We start from the raw sequence: 19,844 nt of genomic DNA, 5'->3' as shown, positions 1-19,844 counted from the left end.
CTCTCACAAGAACACTCGAGAACTCTCAATCTCACAATCTCTCTCACACTCTCAAGAATCGCAATGCCTCACCGGAAGGCAAGGGAGCTCTGATACCATGACAAAATATGAAGAGGGGAGAGGAGAAGAGTGGAGATGAGGAGAGAGGGCACAACTAGAGAGCACACCACAAATGACTAACTGTACACTAGATTTAGTTGAAAAAATAGAATATATACAAACCCATTTAGGGTTAGGGTTAGGGGATCTAACCCTTTCCTTTATAGCACTCTATAAGGTTAGTGCTATGCACATATGATCACGTGATGGTGCTATGCACACATGATCACATGATGTTGAGTGTGAACTCTCAACAAGTTTAATATTAGGACATCTTAAGCTGGTCAACTAACGAATGGGGATTGTATGCTGAAGTTCTCAAGTGGGATAGTAAATGGAAAATCAGAAGAAAGAGAAATCATCTCGACCATCCCAATGGAGTGCCTAGCATAAATCAATGATTGGTTGATACCTTATGGTCATAGGTAGAAGGAAAAAAAACATTTTACAGAAGGGAGATAAACTAGATGCATGTTTATGAGGAACAAGAGTACTCGAAAGCACGCTTCTCAATCTGAAAAAGACACATAATAGCTCAAATTTCACCATCACCAAATTGAAGTGGGTCATTTGAGTGCAATCCCAAGGGACTAGAGGTTTGTGTGGCCTAAATGACATGGAAGATAAGAAGATGCCTTGCTTAGATGCATGACATTCCAATAAGTCCAAAAGAACATGGGATCATTGAATTAAGCGAGAATTAGGACTATATGAATTGTTTTGACTCTTAGCAAGAAGGATGGATGGCCACTGTGATGCTCCATGACACTCGAAAGACATGGTGTAATACCGTAGATACAAAGTGTCCATTGTGTAAGAGCATGTATGAGGGCCTTATGGGCGTGAGCAAGGTGTTAGACACATATCAACACTCCTTAAATTTGAAGGTTACAATGCCCTTAAGAGATCACGTTGAAAATTTTTCTTGTAGTCGATTTAAATAGCTATAATGATGTTGATATAGATAGAGATTTGAATGTAAGAGAAGGAGGAAGCAAAGGTGATGTAAAAACGATAAGAAAAGCTTCGTGGGGAACATCCCGAGAAGAGAAAGACAGGAGGACAAAGAACTATAATTATTTTTCTATGTTTGTATTATCTATATAGAGATAAGAATGAGTATGAAATGGAAGGCGACAAGATGGACTGTTTCTTCTCCTTTCATGGCTATGGCTATCCTCCTCCTCCTCTCTTTGCTTTGAGTCTCCCTCTCCTCCCTCTTTCTCTCCTAGAAGGATGACTTGTGAATCACCTTTCAAAATGAAATCCTTGGGTACCCTTGATAAATCGATTAGGACATTTGAAGGGGCAACGACATGGCATTATGTTGGAAAAGTTCAACATATATCTTTAACCTATTAACCAGGGACACAAAAAAAAAGGAGAGGATACGTGGTAGCTTGGAGGAGAAGAATCTGCCACGTGTCACAAAGAAGGAGCTCTTGGATGGAGGCTTGGAGGGGGGAGGTGGAAAGACAAGGGCAGCTTTAGGGGCAAGGAGGAGATAGATTGTCAATGGAATGGAGATGGAAGGTCACCTTCGGGAGATGAAAGGTGTGAGAGGCATGGGTTAAGACTTAAGAATCAAAGATCCACTTTCAAATGGGGAGTGGTTAAGGATGGTCATGCATCTTTGCTTGTGCTTTGCATGGGTTCAGTACTCGTATATATAATATATATATATATAAAATAACATGCGGGGTATGTTAGGGGGTGGTCAGACCCATTACAAAAGGTTCAATATTGGGACAGGTCAGGGGACACACATGAAGAGTTCCAAGTTTGAACAGGTGACGTTGGACCGAGGGAGCAAGAAATTAAGGTGTCGCTATCCATCTTGTATAGACCTTTTCCAATCTTCGATAAGAGATCTGAGACTCCGACTCACGAGCCTCTCCTTGTGAGCAAGTGCTGCATTCCATTGGCCACTCACAAGGCTGCATTGGCCACCTGTGTCATTTTCACGCACGTGAGTTCTCAGATCTCTTATAAAACATTTCTTGTTTACAGTTGCGTCGCCATAGCAGTTGCTCACCATATCCAGATTCCAAAGCTTTCAGCTTCCTCGTCAGCTTCTAGCTTACTGCCCAGCGAAGCCTCCCTCAGCATTGGCCGAGCTCCCAGCCCCTTCCACACTCCCTCCCCAGAAATCATGGCTTCCGTCCCCGTCGCCTCTCCCGAAATGAAGCTCTCCGAGCTCCACCGCCCCCCCACCCTCCCCATCCCTCTCCAGGATGACACCTCCCTCTTCCTCCAAGGCCCTAGTGTCGCCCGCCCTCCCCACTGGAACAAGGCCGCCGAGGCCCTGCAGAGCAGCCACTACGAGGAGGTGCGGCGCATGATCCTGCAGTACTGGGAGACGCAGAAGGTGGTACTTCGCGGTAGCAGCCTCACCGTGGGGCAGGTGACTGCCGTCACGCAGCGGCCTGCGGTGGAGGTGCTGCTTGACGAAGTAGAGGCGAAGCCCAGAGTGGAGGAGAGCGCGACTTGGGTGCTCAAGGGGGCTGATACTGGTGGAGTCACTACGGGTTTCGGTGCAGCGTCTCATCGCCGGACTAATCAAGGTGCCGAGCTGCAGACGGAGCTCATTCGCTTCCTTAATGCTGGCGTGATCGGAAGGAACGATTGCTGCTCTCTGCCTGCTCCCTACGCTAGAGCTGCCATGCTCGTCCGTACCAACACCCTCCTTCAAGGCTACTCCGGCATCCGCTGGGCTATTCTTGAAGCTATGCAGAAGCTCACCTCCGCGAACATCATTCCGAAATTGCCTCTACGAGGCAGCATCACCGCCTCAGGGGACCTCCTCCCCCTCGCCTACATCGCTGGTTTGCTCACGGGTAGAGGCAATTCCAAGTCTGTGACCCCAGAGGGCAAGGAAGTGAGCGCTGCGGAGGCACTGAAGCTGGTAGGAGTGGAGGAGCCCTTTGACCTGCAGCCCAAGGAGGGGTTGGCTTTGGTGAACGGAACTTCTGTTGGTGCCGCGGTTGCTGCGAACGTCTGCTTCGATGCGAATGTACTGGTGCTGTTGGCGGAGGTTCTGTCTGCTCTGTTTTGCGAGGTTATGCAAGGCAAGGCTGAGTTCACCGATCCTCTCACCCATCAGCTCAAGCATCACCCGGGGCAGATCGAAGCAGCCGCCGTTATGGAGTTTCTGCTCGAGGGAAGCTCCTACATGAAGGCTGCAGCCAAGCGTCACGAGACTGACCCTCTCTCTAAGCCCAAACAGGATCGCTATGCCCTTAGAACTTCGCCACAGTGGCTCGGACCTCAAATCGAGGTCATCAGAACTGCCACGCACACCATCGAAAGAGAGATTAACTCCGTCAGCGACAACCCCCTCATCGATGTTTCCAGGGATAAGGCTCTCCACGGAGGAAATTTCCAAGGCACCCCTATCGGTGTATCTATGGATAACATGCGAATCGCTCTCGCTGCTATCGGTAAGCTCATGTTTGCTCAATTCTCTGAGCTCGTTTGTGATTACTACAACTCCGGGTTGCCCTCCTACTTGACTGGCGGTCCGAATCCCAGTTTGGATTACGGATTCAAGGGTGTTGAGGTTGCTATGGCTGCCTACTGCTCGGAGCTGCAATACCTTGCCAATCCTGTCACCACTCATGTTCAGAGTGCTGAGCAGCACAATCAGGATGTGAATTCGCTCGGCTTGATTGCAGCCAGGAAGACAGCCGAGGCTGTGGAAATTTTGAAGTTGATGTCTGCGTCTTACGTCGTAGCTCTCTGTCAAGCTGTGGATCTGAGGCATCTAGAAGAAAACATGCAAGCTGTCGTGAAGCACATCGTTTTGCAAGCCGTGAGGAGCACTCTCTACACATCGGACAATGATTCTTTGCTTCCCACCCGCTTCTCCGAGAAGGAGATCCTCCAAATCGTCGATCATCAGCCTGTCTTCTCCTACATCGACAATGCTTCCAATCCTTCTTACGCTTTGATGTTGCAGTTAAGAGAGGTCTTGGTCGAGCAGGCCTTGAAGACTCCAGTGGGAGAGCACAAGGAGAAGGGACTCCCTCCACTATTCAAGGTGATCCCAACGCTTGGAGCCGAGCTGAAGAAACATCTGGATGTTGAAGTGCCCAAGGCATGGGAAAAATACGACAATGGAGATTATGCAGTGCCCAACAGAATCAAGCAGTGCAGGACCTATCCTGTCTACAAATTCGTGAGAACTGAATTAGGCACTGATCTTCTGCGCGGAACTGCGACGAGGAGCCCTGGGGAGGATATCGAGAAGGTGTTCACTGCTATGGTGGACGGGACGCTACTCTCGCCATTGTTGAAATGCTTGGAAGGATGGCGAGGATCTGCAGGACCTTTCACTCCTCGCACAGTTCCTGCCTCGCCTGCTGTTTTCAATCCTTCCTACTGGACCTGGTTTGACAACGTTGCATCACCTTTCGCAACCGCAGGCAAAGGATACTGGTCTCTCTCAGTCTAGAGTCCATATCTAGAACCTAGGGAGCTTTGGATTAATTACTATATAATATAATAATAGAAAACTACATAAAAACTCTAAAGTAGAGAAATGCTAATTTCCTCTAGAGAATTTTCTCGATACAAGATTTTGCTATATACGTCTCAAATGTCTCCATATAAATAATTCTTAGTAAGTAAACCTTCTTGACATACGAAATAATAACATCGAAAAACAATTACATACGGAAAACTAAGACACCAAGGATTATCTACATGAAAAACCAAGAATTAGACTATTCGTTGGGAGTTCAATCTAGTCAGCACACTGCTATCCATGTATATTTTCAATTTATTTGCATGAGAGTGTCTACGTGTAGAACCATGCGGCCAGAAGGTTGCCCAACTTCTTGCAAAGGGTAAACCTCAAACCCAAAGCAACCTAACTCTCGTGATGGAATACTCCACCCTCTTGTAGGGCTACAACACTTGCAATGCATATGCAAGTGACGTGTTTGGACTCAAATCCTTCTCTATGCATTTGAATTTTGACAGAATAGTTCTAGAGCACACATAGCAACTTGTTGCATGTACGTTTCTTCCTTGAGGGTATCCTGATCAGAAAGGACTTCATCCAACTCCTCTATTGAACCTCCTCAGGGGGTCACTATGTATAAACCCTCTATATCACACATGCTTTCAAGGTATATTTCTAAAATCTCTTATTTGTAAAATTTTCATTAATAAAATGTACCCTTTTTCTATACAAATCTGTAAATTTTTTCCAAAATTGTTTTAAATCCTCCCTTATGTAAATTAACTTTTGTTAAATTTAGATATTAAAAACATCCTTCTATTGAACTCACGTGAATATAGGGTTGCATATGATGAGTGACGCCCCCCCCCCCGAGTGAACCTCACAAAGTAAGGACATAAACCACATTCATCATGCAGTGCAATCAAAATGTGCTTAAATGTCTCAACTTTCGGTATAGGCAGGCGAAAACCAGCAAAATCAAAGCTATTTAGTATCTCAACAATGACTCAAGAATCAATAATATAGAGCATATGGGGTAGAATCGACAATTGCCTTATTGAATCTCAACAAACTTGTTGGCCATCACCTTGTCACACATTTTCTAATATAGTTGCTCATTCCCAGCATGATTAGCATTTTGTTAGAGGCCAAGATTTATGGAAGCTTTGGGTTCAACTTCAACTCTATTAAGTGAGTGCCGTACAGAGTTTTGCTCATCGCCCTCTCTCCCAAGTGTTGTTCGGACCAATTCAGCCTCTCAATTCCACTTAGCCATCATAAACTTGCAATTTATTAGTTGATCATTGAAATGAGGCCGACATAGCATCGGGACTCCAATGGTTATCTTCTCCAGAATTGAGTTCTAGCCGCAATGAGTCATAAAAGGCCCTGTTTTGCAGGATGAGACATCACATAGAGTTGAAATGCCTGGCTTACCACAATTTCTTGCCCTTTCTTTTGGACAAAGAAACCTTCCAATATATAGTGGTAGTTGGTGCATTCATCATCCAAACAAAATTGGTTGAGTCCCTTTGCAATTTCTAGAATTTGGGATTCCCCAACACTACAAGTTCCAGAAGAAACATATAACATAGAAGATGAATCTTGGGTATCCAACCATTTTGAGCAATCTACCTCGTTTGATAAGCTTGTTGAATCGTATCCAACCCATTGCCTTAAAGGGAGGCAAGAACCTATAATTGCTTTGCCTAGGTAATCAAGGTGGGATGAAGACTTGTAATATATTCAACGGTACGTAGCACAAATTCAAGAAGGTGGTACAGATTCTCCAATTTGTTGGAACACTTGGAGTAGAATCCATCCATAAACTATCATAGACACATGTAGAGCAACCTAGATGTGGGTAGTTAGGAATTGATTCCAAGATATGTTGGGTTTAAAGGCACACCCTAGACCTATGGGTGGAAGGGTTGCAAAGATTGGAACTACCCTATGAGTGCCTAGTGTTGGGATAAGGTAATGTGGCATCCACACAATGGGAAATAAAAATTACAATAGTATAGGTTTTATCCAACCCTTTGGTTTACCTACTACAACGTGATGACATTTTAAAAACCATGTACATTTAGAAATACTAAGACGATTCATAGGCTTTATGGGCCATACAACCAAGTGACATTCTAAGTAATTTGCTTAAAAAAAAGATGGATCATGGATACCATGGTCCATACAATATCATCCATAGAGTGAGAGAAATAGCTTATCAACAATCAGAGCTAAACAATACTTCTAGGATACATGATGTATTCCATGTATCACTTCTCAAACCACATGTCGATCAAGCTAAACATGTACTCATTGAGTTGCAACCTAGTCTGCATCATAAATATTCCAAAGTGCATCTTGAGAATTTGGGATCATGTCCTCTAGAACCAAATTTACCTAGAATGTATGATCAAGTGGAAAGGTGTCAAAAGTTGAAAGCTCTTGGCAACTGGAGTCTATTCTTCAAGAATGTCCTTATCTTATGTTTGGTTTAGTTCCATAATAATCCCATTGGACTATCTTGGAACAAGCTTTGTTCTTTAAGTAGGAATGGATGCAATGATGAAGGGGATGACTGACCATATCCATGGTTAAGTTAACCCAAGTTGACCAACCCTACCCTAGCTAGGCTTGTCTAGCTATTAGGTAGTGGATGGCCATGGATGAAGTAGGTATGGATGTACTTTCAAAACCCCACTTCATTCTAGGGATGGCATCCCACACAATGCCATTGCATTAGCCCATACACATCAATTTATATAAATTGAAAGAGCTTAGTAGTGGATTTCTATAAAAGGTTCTTTTTGGCTTGGCTTGCTAGCATCTTTGTGTTTTGGGTGATGGTTTTTACATCGCGGAGCTCTCTTATAGTATCCTGTGCCAATTCTACTCCCCTTCTAAGTTTCTTGATTTGTGTGGACGATCCTAAGCCGCCTTTGTTTAAAACAAAATTAGCTTTTTGACTTATAACATTGGGAATCTATACCCAAGCACCGATAGAAGGCTCGTTCATCCATTGCAACGCTCTAAGTAACCTCTTCAACATCAGAACTTCTATACTATTTATTAAGGAGAGGATCCATGTGCCCTTCAAAGGATGCTCCGCGTGGAGAAATTTACAGGCTCAGTGAAGCTCCCTGGAGGTTTGGCAGAGGCTCGGGAAGAGGAAGAGGATTCAAGAGGTTCTTGGAGGCAGGATAGCTTGAGCGTCATGATGATGATCCCGAGAAAGGGGGGGCAGCAACCACGATTCATGCAGTGCAAAGCAGACAAAGATGCAGAAGGGATGTTGCAGTGCAAAGCAGACACAAACACCGCCACGATTGCTATAGTGCAGAGCAGGCTTGCCACGGTGCGCGAAACAACTGGCTGGAAGCCTGTAGCTTCTACAAGGGGACATGTGGCGCTACAAGAACTTGAGGACAGTGGCACAGCATAGAGGGCAGAAGCCAAAGCGCGCAACGCAAAAACAAAGGACGTGCGATGCAGGAGCAACGTTAGGGGAGTGGCAGAGGGTACAGCCTACAAGGCAACCAGGAGAGAGAGAGAGAGAGAGAGAGAGAGAGAGAGACAGTGGGAGGCACTAGAGGTTATTCGAGAGATGCCTGGAATCGAGGAAACACTCTGAGCACATATCCATCAAGAAGAGTTTGACTTTTTCGTCGTTCATATAGCAAATGCCCATAAAGTGCAAATCGGAACACGCCCTAACACATTTGCAGGTCACCGTAAATAAGACTTGAGATGACCAATATTTCTATTTCTATATCTATACTATTTATTAAGGAGAGGATCCACGTGCCCTTCAAAGGATATGCCGCGTGGAGAAATTTCCAGGCTCGATGAAGCTCCCTGGAGGTTTGGCAAAGGCTCGGGAAGAGGAAGAGGATTCCAGAGCAGGGACAAAATTTGAGCAGGGCGGGACTCCGGAGTCGAGATTCGGGACTAATTAAATTGGGGTAGGTGGCTCACACGAGCCACCACTTGGGAATCGAAAATCATTCATGCTCTTTGGATTCCCTAAGATCGGAATCCGGATTTCGTCTAAACATATGAAATTTTTTTTTAAAAACCAGTTTTTCATTTGACAATTAAAATAGATTGACGTTTTTCATGTGAAAATGACAAAAGCTATTTTGCATTGTCATTTGACAAAGAAATTCTAAATCAATGTGTAATTGACACAAAAAAGGGCTAATGACATAGATATCCTTGTCAAATTTTGTCCCTGTAAATTAAATTGACAATGACAGTAACAGTAACAGTAAGAGTAACGAATCAGAATCAGAATCCAGAGGTTCGTGGAGGCAAGAGAGCTTGAGCGTCATGATGATGATCCCGAGAAAGGGGGGCCGCTGCCACGATTCATCCAGTGCAGAGTAGATGTAGATGCAGAAGGGTTGTTGCAGTGCAGAACAGACACAGACACTGCCACGATTGCTACAGTGCAGAGCAGGCTTGCCACGGTGTGCGAAACGACTAGCTGGAAGCGTGTAGCTTCTACAAGGGGACATGTGGCGGTGCGAGAACTTGAGGCCAGTGGCACATCACAGAGGGCAGAAGCCAAAGCGCGCAGTGCAAGAGCAAAGGACACGCGACGCAGGAGCAACGTTAGGGGAGTGGCAGAGGGTATAGCAGCCTACAGGGCAACTAGGAGAGAGAGAGAGAGAGAGAGGGGTAAATATGTATATATATATCCTTCCCATTTATACACTACTTCCTGCCTCTCGAACGGAATTTGCGACAGTTTTCGACAAAATGGGAGAAAGCCTGCAGTGGATCATTTCCGAGTCTTTGGATGCCTTGCATATGCTCATGTGCCAATTGAATTTCGGCATAAGTTGTCAGATAAGGCAATTAAGTGCATATTTATTGGGTACAGTGCAGAAAGCAAGGGGTACCGTCTCTACAATCCTGCTACACGCAAGATCATTGTCAGTAGAGATGTGATATTTGCAGAAAATTCAGCTCACACTCACGCTGAATTTCATATGCCTTCTTCTTCAGAGGACGTTTTTGAGGGGTTACTACCCATTGCTTTGGGTTCCCCTACTGATATTTCTGATGCAAAACAGAATTTACAGCCACCTCCCGATGCTCTAGTTCAGCCACAAGATGTCTTGCCACCTCCACAGGCAGTGGAACAAGTGGTTTAGCAAGGAATTGCAGACATACATGCAGCAAAAACAGTCCCAAACTGGCTGTTACAGACTCTCAGGGAGAGTAAGATTGATGCTCCATTACCTGGCAGGACTCGCTGCTTCGCCATGAAAGCTTACCTTGAAAGCTTGGTTAAATCCGACAATGAGAAAGAATATTTAACATTGGCGCATGCAAACGACTCAACCGGGAGGCAAATTTTCAGGCTCGCTGTGCAATCATCTTCAGATCCAGTGAAAAGATTTGTGACTTTGCAAGCTCTCCCATCTATGCTTCAAGAAAGTGCTGAAGTCGAGAAGCCCATTTTAAAAGATTTTTTTTTAAAATTTTGTAAAAGAGAGGGAAAGATGGGTGGGAATAGTTTTTTTGAAAGGGCTAGGAATATATAAAGAGAGAGTGTCAACCATTTCACAAGTCATTTCACAAGTATGAGCTAGTGGGAAGGCTTCCAACTTCTAGTGAGATTCCAACAAAAAGTCCAAAATCAAAATGAAAGTAATGTGAAATATATGGCGTACACCACATCTCTTTTTTTTGAAAATGTAGCGCATTTAGCGAAACAATACAAAATTGAGCAAAATGATTAAGTCACATACAGTGTACGCTACATCTCTCTTTGTTTTGAACATGTAGCTCATTTAGAGAAAATATACAAAACTGAGCGAAATGATTAATTCACATATGGCGTACGCCATATGTTGTTTTAGAGGAGGCTTCCTTTGAAGGTATGGCTTAAGCCACACCTTAATCTAAATATTTTAAATTTGAGAAAAAAAACAAATTAATAGCAAAAAAAGAGGATTTTTAAGAAAACGTTTCTACTTTGTTTTTTTAATAAATTTCTTTCCAAAACACATAAATTCACTTTTGAAGTATATTTTCAAATTTATATCTCAAAATAGGAGTTTTCTAGATATTTTTATTTCCCCCTCCCCCCCCAAATTACTAGCAAAAATGAGGTTTTTTCAAAATACGTTTATAGATTTTGAACTTTTTTGCATTTTTTCCCAAAAAAATAATTTCACATTTGGATTTTTTTTTCAATTTGATTGCTCAAAATGAGGGTTTACTAAAAGAATTCTTCAAGTTGATATTTTTTCCATTTTAATTTAAAAAAGATAGGGTTAAAAAAAAATACTTGTACATTTTGATTTTTTCCTAATTTTATACCATTAAATTAGGGTTTAGGGTTTAGTGTTTCAATAAGAAAACAAGAAAATATGTGTGTCCAACCATGCAACTGATGTTGCAAGGGTATGATACTTTGCAATGACTTACATTAAGGTTATGCAAAGTATCATGCCCATCCAAAACACAAGAAGCATGTTTTATGCTTTTAATACTCATGCAGGATCCATGGTTCAAGTAAATGAACAAGAAAATATGCATGTCCAATTGTGTAAATGATATTCTAGATGTCTGATCCTTTGCATAAGTGTTTGATCCTTTGCAGAGGCTTTAATCTTACTAAAGTTAGTTTTGTGCAAACCATCATGTCCAACAAAGATACATACATAGGTTAGAAATACACCCTTGCATGATTCATGGAAAGAAAGATGAGCACTAGGACCTGTCTACGATGAGTTAGAGATGCGCTCCACTAGGTATCCTCTCTCTCTCTCTCTCTCTCTCTCTCTCTCTCTCTCTCTCTCTATCTCTCTCTCTCACACACACACACACCTCCTCTCTCTCTCTCTCACACACACACACATACACACCTCCTCTCTCTCTCTCTCTCTCTCATATACTCTCTCTCTCTCTCTCTCATAGTGTGTCAAGCCACATTTACTAGCTCCCCTCACACACACTGTTATGGATAAATTTGACCAAGGTAAAAGGCATAAATATATGTGTGTGCTTGTATGTGTGGCAATAGTATAATAAAATATGGTGTGCATAGGGCCCAGGGTTGAGGTGGCAGGGCATGACCATGTGCCACCCTTCCACGTAAGAGGACCCATAAGGTGTGTTGTACATAATCCATGGTAGTTATATTATAAAATGTTAAGGTGGCATGGTTCCTCCATGTGCCATCCTTGCATGATTCATGGAAAGAAAGACGAGTACTAGGACCTGTCTACGATGAGTTAGAGATGCGCTCCACTGGGAATCTCTCTCTCTCTCTCTCTCTCTCTCTCTCTCACACACACACACACACACACCTCGTCTCTCTCTCTCTCTTTCTTACACACACACACACCTCCTCTCTCTCTCTCTCTCTCTCTCTCTCTCTCATAGTGTGTCAAGCCACATTTACTAACTCCCCTCACACACACTGTTATGGATAAATTTGACCAAGGTAAAAGGCATAAATATATGTGTGTGCTTGTATGTGTGGCAATAGTATAATAAAATATGGTGTGCATAGGGCCTAGGGTTGAGGTAGTAGGGCATGACCATGTGCCACCCTTCCACATAAGAGGACCCATAAGGTGTGTTGTACATAATCCATGGTAGTTATATTATAAAATGTTAAGGTGGCATGGTTCCTCCATGTGCCACCCCTCCACCTAGGTGGTCCCATGCGTGCATTTAGTAAGACATGGACCAAGGACCATGGGAGAAGTAATATAAAATAGGTGGAGATGGATATTATATTGGATTATTCCCTCCATGTAGGATAGGCCCATGTGGGGGGGGGTTGTGGGGGGGGGGTGTAGAGAGTCCAAGAATGCAAGTTAAATAATGGGAAAAGTAGGATGAGGTGGCAAGATTTCTTGTGCCAACCCTCCACTTATTCTCCTAGATGATTGAACATATTATAAAATTGGGAAGAGACCAGGGGAGTATCTTAGACTTGGGATATGGGGGTTGATATATGTGGAAAAATGAGGCCAAGGGTTATTGCACACAATTGAGAGTGAGTAACCACCTAGCCCACATGGGAGACTTTTCCACAGACACCATGCATGTGGGAGGATGCATTTATTGGGAGAGACCCCCTCTCTTGGCTATAAAAGGAGGGGGCTATTCCTTGATGGGACACGCTCATTCTTGTAAAGCCACCTAGCTAGTACTTTTATTCCCCCCCCCCCCATCCTTCCTTTCCAATAAAGCATGACTCTCTTCCCTTGATGTCTCCATCTATACATTCCACCTCCCATCATGTACATGCTTCTCTTCCCCCTCTTCCTTCCCCCTTGTGTCATAGTCCGCCTCTTCATTCCCACCCCTCTTAATCCCTTTTCCCCACCTATGTTAACGCTTTTTCCCTCACATTTGCTTTTCCTCCATGGCCCTCGAGCGTTGCCAATGCCTAGCATCTAGCCTTATGCATTGATTTCTTTTCTAGTTAATAGAATTGGTGTTGCTGTTGGGATCGATATCTCCACGGCTAGTGGCATAAAATTCGTTACTCCTACGGCTGGGTGTAGTTTTGCAACACCTTCTGTGTGTGGTTCTCTGCTTCTGCACCTCCAATCTGCATGTCTTTTGCTCACAGTTCTCCGTCTTTGCGGCTGCAAAACTTCTCAGTTTTTGTGCCTTTCGCCTATGGTTCCTGTACATCTTCTGGGTTTCTGCGCCTTCAGTCTGCATCTTCTGGGTTCTTGCGCGTCTTCTGTGTGACACCATGCGTTTTCTAGTCGACTGCGTCTGCAAAATCACTTCTGCGCATCTTTTGTGTGGCACGATGCAAAGCTGCTCCTGCGCATCTGCAATAGATCTCGCGCCCCCCTCGTCCCCTCTATCTTCTTATCTTCTTCTTCTTCTTCTCTTCTTTTCTCCTCTCCTCTCTTTTTATTAAGGAGTGCAAATTGAACCCAAGACCTCCCCATTCGCAAATGGAAGACTTACCAATGGGGAGCCAATGGGCCAGCAAATAGGAAGTGATGAAAGTGTACTGATATTGCTTATATGGTGAAATCTCATGAACTGTAACTCTCTAACCGTAGGGAGTTTCCTCGTGTTGTAAAAAGAAAAAGTACTTCATTTCATGTGCTCTATTCATATTTGATACTAGATCATAGATTCTGAACTTTTTCAAGTTCACTCCTTGGATGCACGCCACACGAGGAGGGTGGATATTTATGTCACTCCTCGACAAGTTCAAGGATTTGGTGGTTGGTCTGCCACTCATTACGGCTACCAATTGGCGAGATCTCTTTCTTGATCTTCATGTCGATCTTCAACAACTGATTGTACAATGCATTGTTCAAGGAGACGACGGGTGGGATAATACACTGTGGATGATTCAAGGTGAAGAACTAGTGATACACTGGGAGGACTTTGATTTCAATTGTACTCATTGTGCAGTGATCGAGCTACTTGCTACATCGGAGGTAATTAAAAGGGTGACATTCTTCAAAGGGTGGGATGTTCCCCAAGCTTGGGGGGAGATTTGGCGCATCTACTTATTAATTCCTGTGGATAAGCTCATCTTGAATGATTTCTTCTCGATCTCATTACAAAGGTTTCTAAGGCTCGGCTATGGTTGGTAATGTTTCGACCAAGGAATCCCTTTGTACCTAATCAACACTTTGTGCCTCATTTTGGTTTAAAGATAAACTATCAACAAAGGATTGCAAGTTTATTTGGTACTGAATGTCTTGCTCAAGTATTGAATTCTCCCCACCCTCTCCTTCTACCTATCTTGGACTACCGAGAAACTTGGGATGTCTGAATTTTAGTCTTGGTGTGATGACATCTTGGCACCTCTAATTTGATGGCGCATACAAACCTTCGACCAAGGCTGTTGGTGTGGGTGTGAAGCTCACTTCACCAGGGGGTGAGGTGTATTGTTATAGCAAGTCTGCACTAGCAAGTACTTGCAACCAAGCTGAGTACTCGGCACTCATTTTTGGGCTACAAAAGGTGCGAGAACATCGCATCAAGCAACTTGAGGTATAAGGAGATTCTTAACTTGTATATGTGAACAAGTTAGTGGAAGGTGGAAGGTGTGGAGCGAAGACTTGGTTCCACGACATCAACAAGCATTGGAACTTTGCCAACAATTTGAAGAGGTAAAAATTTAGCATATCCCTCGAGCTTAAAATTGGCATGTGAAGCTTGTACTTCAATCACGCATGAAGCGAGTGGAAGCACTGCCCCAACAAAGCCGCAAGCCAAGAATGAGGGTGATCATTTGTAAGGAATGCAAAGGTTGTGGTCATCATGAAACTAAGTGTTGGGCATATTTGATACGAGTTTACCGACTTCGTAAGATCATCAAAAAGGTCCTCAAGGACATTGCTCAAAAGAAGGATGCCAGACCACACACCCCTTGAAGAAATTTAGCATGGTGATTACAAGAACTGGAAGAAGCTCAAGGTGATGTGTAAGCTCTCCAACTGTTGACATTTGTCATGGAATTCTTGTTTTCCTTAATGAACAACCTCATGCAGCGCCGTGTCTCTAACCCTCGCTTGTAAAAATGGATGCGATATCATGAGGGTTGGTCCTTTTAAGATTGTCTATGAGCCATTCTATGCTGAAGATTCTTCCCATGTAGTATTTCATAATACACCAGTCACACCCCACCCTGCTTATGTGTGCTTTGTGGATGTATCTTCACCTGATTTTTAGTTCAAGCTACCTCTTTCTGTAAAGAATAAGGGAGAGAGATAGGAGACTCAAGTTCAACTTTCTTCACAACACACAAAAGAGAGAGGACACAAGGTTGGAGGGTGAAGCCTTTCTTCACTTTTTGCACACAACAACAATACAATAGAAGAGGGAAATGCCCTATATGTCAAAACCTAGAATACGTGGTTCATATGTGAACCCAAACCAAAAACATACGTGGTAGTCTAACTACACCACGAGTACAACTAACATAGGCGGTGACATAAATGATAGTCATCCAGGAGATATATCGGGGGTAGAGCTTGATATCTCAACACTCCCCCTCAAGCTCAAATCCATCTCACGTACACCAAGCAAGCTCCTAAATCTGCGAAGCTCCTCGGTACCCAATGCTTTCGTAAAAATATCAGCCACCTGCTCCTTAGTGCTGACATAGACAAGATCAATCTCACCAGCTAGAACCTTCTCTTTCACAAAGTGATAATGCACCTCAATGTGCTTCGTTCTAGCATGATAAACTGGGTTATTAGCAAGCATGATGCTGCTAATGTTGTCACAATGAATGACAACTGCTGCATGAACTGACTGTCCCATATCTGCAAGTAGCTTCCGTAACTAAGCTACCTCACATGCAGCCATTGCTGCGCCTCTGTACTCAGCCTCTGTGCTCGACAAGGCAACTGTTGGCTGCTTCTTGCTGCTCCAACTGATGGCACCACTCCCAAGGGAAAACATAAAACCACTAGTAGATCTCCTGTCTGAGACACTACCAGCCCAGTCAGCATCTGTGTATCCATGTACCTGTAATGGACACCCAGCTTCATAAAACAGTCCATAATGCAATGTGGACTTCGCATACCGCAGTATGCGCCTAGCCGCATCCAAATGTGGCTTCCTCGGTGCCTGCATAAACTGACTTACCAGCCCCACAGCATAGCTCAAATCTGGTCTGGTTATAGTCATGTAAATCAAGCTACCTACTATGCGCCTGTACATAGTAATATCTTCAAGAAGCTCACCTGTCTCTGCATTGAGCTTCACATTCTGCTCCAATGGAACAGAAATAGGCTTACAGCTTGTCATCCCATATTTGGACAGCATGTCCAAACCGTATTGCCTTTGCAACAGCCATATCCCACTCGGGGATCTAATAACCTCAATGCCCAAGAAGTAACGCATCTCTCCCAAATCCTTCATCTCAAATTTCTGCTTCAACAGCAGCTTCACTTCATTAATGTCTGCATCACTATCACCTGTAATAATCAAGTCATCAACATAGATGACTACAAGCACAATCCCTCTGTTTGTCCTTTTCACATAAAGTGAAAAATCTGAATTGGAAATCTGAAATCCAATAGTGACAAGATATTGCCCTATCTTGTCTGACCATGCCCTCAGTGCCTGTTTTAAGCCATACAAGGCTTTGCGCAACCTGCATACGAAATCGGGGTGTGAATTATCCTCATAACCTTCTAGCTGCATCATATAAACCTCTTCCTGCAAAGCACCATGCAAGAAGGCATTTTTCACATCCATCTGATACAAAGACCATCCCTTTGCAGCAGCCATAGCAATTACTGCTCTCACGGTTGCCATCCTTGCAACTGGGCTGAAAGTTTCCTCATAGTCAATTCCATATGTCTGCGCAAAACCTTTGGCAACCAATCTTGCCTTGTACCTACTAACAGACCCATCAGCATTGTGCTTTACTTTGTAAACCCACTTGCAGCCAATAGCCTTCTTATCATGAGGCAAAGGCATCAAATCCCAAGTGTGGTTTGCATCCAAGGCAGCCATCTCTTCATCCATAGCTGCTTCCCAATTTTTATGCCCTGCTGCATCCTCAAAACATGTGGGCTCTGGCTCCTCTAGAACCTTGACCATATAAGCATAGTGATGTGCTGTATACCCATCATATCTCAGCCTGTCAACGGGATACTTAATACGAGTGGACCTCCGTACAACTGGATCAGTTGCAGGCGTCTTTAAATCATGCCTGCTTTTCCTTGCACCAGGTGTAACAACAGAAGGAATCCCAAGTTCCTCATCAAGGCTCATTTCAGAGCCGCTTGACTCTCCATCAACATGAGAGCTACCAGCAGACACATCAAACACTGGAGCATGGTCTACTTTTTCTTTTCCCTTATGTGATACCTGCACAACACTATCAGGGCTGCCATGCGACGATTCACTAGATCTCAATCTCCTTGTCCATGCATTAGATCCACTAGTAGAGGACTCTCTGGGTCCACTCAAGGCTTGAGATTGTTGCTCTGCATTTATTGCAGCATTCCCATTTCCTGCATCTGCATCTCCTACCATAACAGTTGGTGCATACCAGCTGCTCATTTCATCAAAAACAACATCTCTGCTCACTTGCATTTTGCGGGTGGAAGGGTTATAACAGCGATACCCTTTCTGGTGCAGAGCATATCCAATAAAGATGCATTTTTCTGCCTTTGGATCCAGCTTTGTTCTCTTCTCATCAGGAACATGAACATAAGCTATGCAACCAAATACCTTCAAGTGAGAAATATCTGGTTTTTGGCCTGTATACATTTCTTCAGGCGTCATGCCATGGACAGCTGCAGTGGGGGTTCTGTTCATAATATAAACAGCAGTTGCTACTGCTTCAGCCCAAAAATAATCAGGCATGTTTTTCTCATTTAGGATCGCCCGTCCTACTTCTGCAATATGCCTGTTCTTCCTTTCTGCAACCCCATTCTGCTGAGGGGTAGACCTGCATGAGTACTTCCTTTGAATTCCCTGTTCTTTCAGATATTCACAAAATTCTTCTGAAAAGTACTCTCCCCCTCCATCAGATCTTAGCACTTTAATATGCACACCTTTCTCTTTTTCAACCATGGCCTTAAAAGCCTTGAAATGGCTGAACACTTCACTTTTGTGCTTCATAAAATAAATCCACACCTTCCTAGTGTAGTCATCAATAAACGTCACATAATAATGGCATCCACCAATAGAAGCAGTTTTGGTTGTCCAAACATCTGAATGGATCACTTCCAAAGGTCTTCTGCTCACCTTAGCATTTTTGGGAAATGCATGTCTGGCCTGCTTACCCATTTGGCATGCTTCACATACCTTTTGCATTCCCTCAACTCTGAATTTAGGCAAACCTGCAACAATGTTTTTCGTTTGCATAGATTTCAGCCTTTGTATATTCACATGCCCAATGCGCTTGTGCCATATCTCAATATCTGCAATGACACCTCTCCCATGCGCAAACATAGCAGCTTTCACCTCAGGCATATCAACATCCAAGGTGAACATTCTGCCATTTTTGTTGCCTTTCGCAACCAAGCGGCACTTATTTTTCAAGTCCTCAACAAAGCATCCATCAAGATTAAATCTAACCTGCAGACCTTGCTCAACCATCTGGCCAACTGAAACCAGGTTCTTAGTGATTTTTGGAACATGAAGTACATGTGCCAAGTACTTCGTTTTGCCATCCTGCATAGCCAATGGCACTTTACCAACCTATGTAATTGGGTGCGTAGTATCATCACCTGTTTCAACATAACCTGGCTTATCCAAATTTCTAACATCATGAAACCACTCACCATGACTGGTCATGTGGTTAGAGGCACCTGAATCAATATACCAAACATCATTGCAAGCTGCAGCATCTCCTGACATGGAGTTAACCATATGCTGCATCACAAAAAGGTGCTCATTTCTATCGTCACCATGCCCACTTGATGATGCATAGTTGCTTTGCTGCAACTTCCCACTTTTGATGTCATTCTGCTTTTTATAGCATGTATTCTCCTTGTGTCCAGGCTTTCCACAATAATAGCATTCTGTGCTGCTATTTACTTGCTGGTTCCTTTGCCATGAACCACGGCCTCTTTGGCTCCCCCTGCCTCTAGAACTACCACGTCCTCCTCCATAGGACTGGTTTTCCTGTTGTTGCTGTTGGTTCTGATTTCCTGCACGGCCACCAAAACGGCCTCTTCCTCTACCCCTGCCTCTACCTGTATTCGAGTAGAAAGCAGTCTCTTGAGAAGTTGAGGTGGCTGAACCACCATTCCTTTGCTCTTCACTCAGCAAGAGAGCAATAAGTTCCTGAAAATCAGAAAATGTTTCACGGACTCCAATGGATGTCCGAAACTGTGCATAATCTTTCCCAAGACCATTCAAGGTCACGGACACTAAGTCCTCATCATCAACAGGTGCTCCAATGGAGGCAAGAGAATCTGCAAGGCCTTTCACCTTCAAGGAATACTCATTTATATTCAGATTTTTCCTTTGCACATTGTGCAACTCCTGCTTTAGCTGCATCTTTCGTGCTTTGGTATTTGTGCTATACAGCTTCACCAATGTATCCCATGCCTCCTTAGGCGTCTCTACATCCTGTATATGCACAATCATAGAATCTGAAATGCTAACAGACATCCAATACATGCATTTTCTGGCTTTTTCATGCCATTCTTTAAAGGCCTTCAATTCAGCAGGAGTGGGAGCAGCACCCAACACTGGTTCTGCAGTTTCACCACTGATGTACTCCCAAACTCCCTTTCCCATAAGGAAGTTTGTCATCCTGAACTTCCATGCTTGGAAGTTGTTCTTGTCA

General features: G+C 43.7%; 1 protein-coding gene across 1 annotated transcript; it reads left to right on the top strand.

Moving 5' to 3' along the window:
- The first annotated feature begins 2,145 nt into the window (after positions 1 to 2,145).
- Positions 2,146 to 4,552, top strand: LOC147900343 (phenylalanine ammonia-lyase-like). Its single transcript, XM_087376847.1, has one exon. It carries the CDS (start codon positions 2,252 to 2,254, stop codon positions 4,550 to 4,552), a length of 2,301 nt encoding a protein of 766 aa, XP_087232973.1. The 5' UTR covers positions 2,146 to 2,251.
- Positions 4,553 to 19,844: the final 15,292 nt, after the last annotated feature.

Source organism: Dipteris shenzhenensis, chromosome 7, assembly GCF_047967505.1.
Source record: "Dipteris shenzhenensis isolate YYH24624 ecotype China chromosome 7, Dip_SZ_1.0, whole genome shotgun sequence".
NCBI lineage: Eukaryota > Viridiplantae > Streptophyta > Polypodiopsida > Gleicheniales > Dipteridaceae > Dipteris > Dipteris shenzhenensis.
The sequence above is the reverse complement of the archived record's forward strand: the minus strand, read 5'-3'. Positions and strand labels throughout refer to the sequence as shown.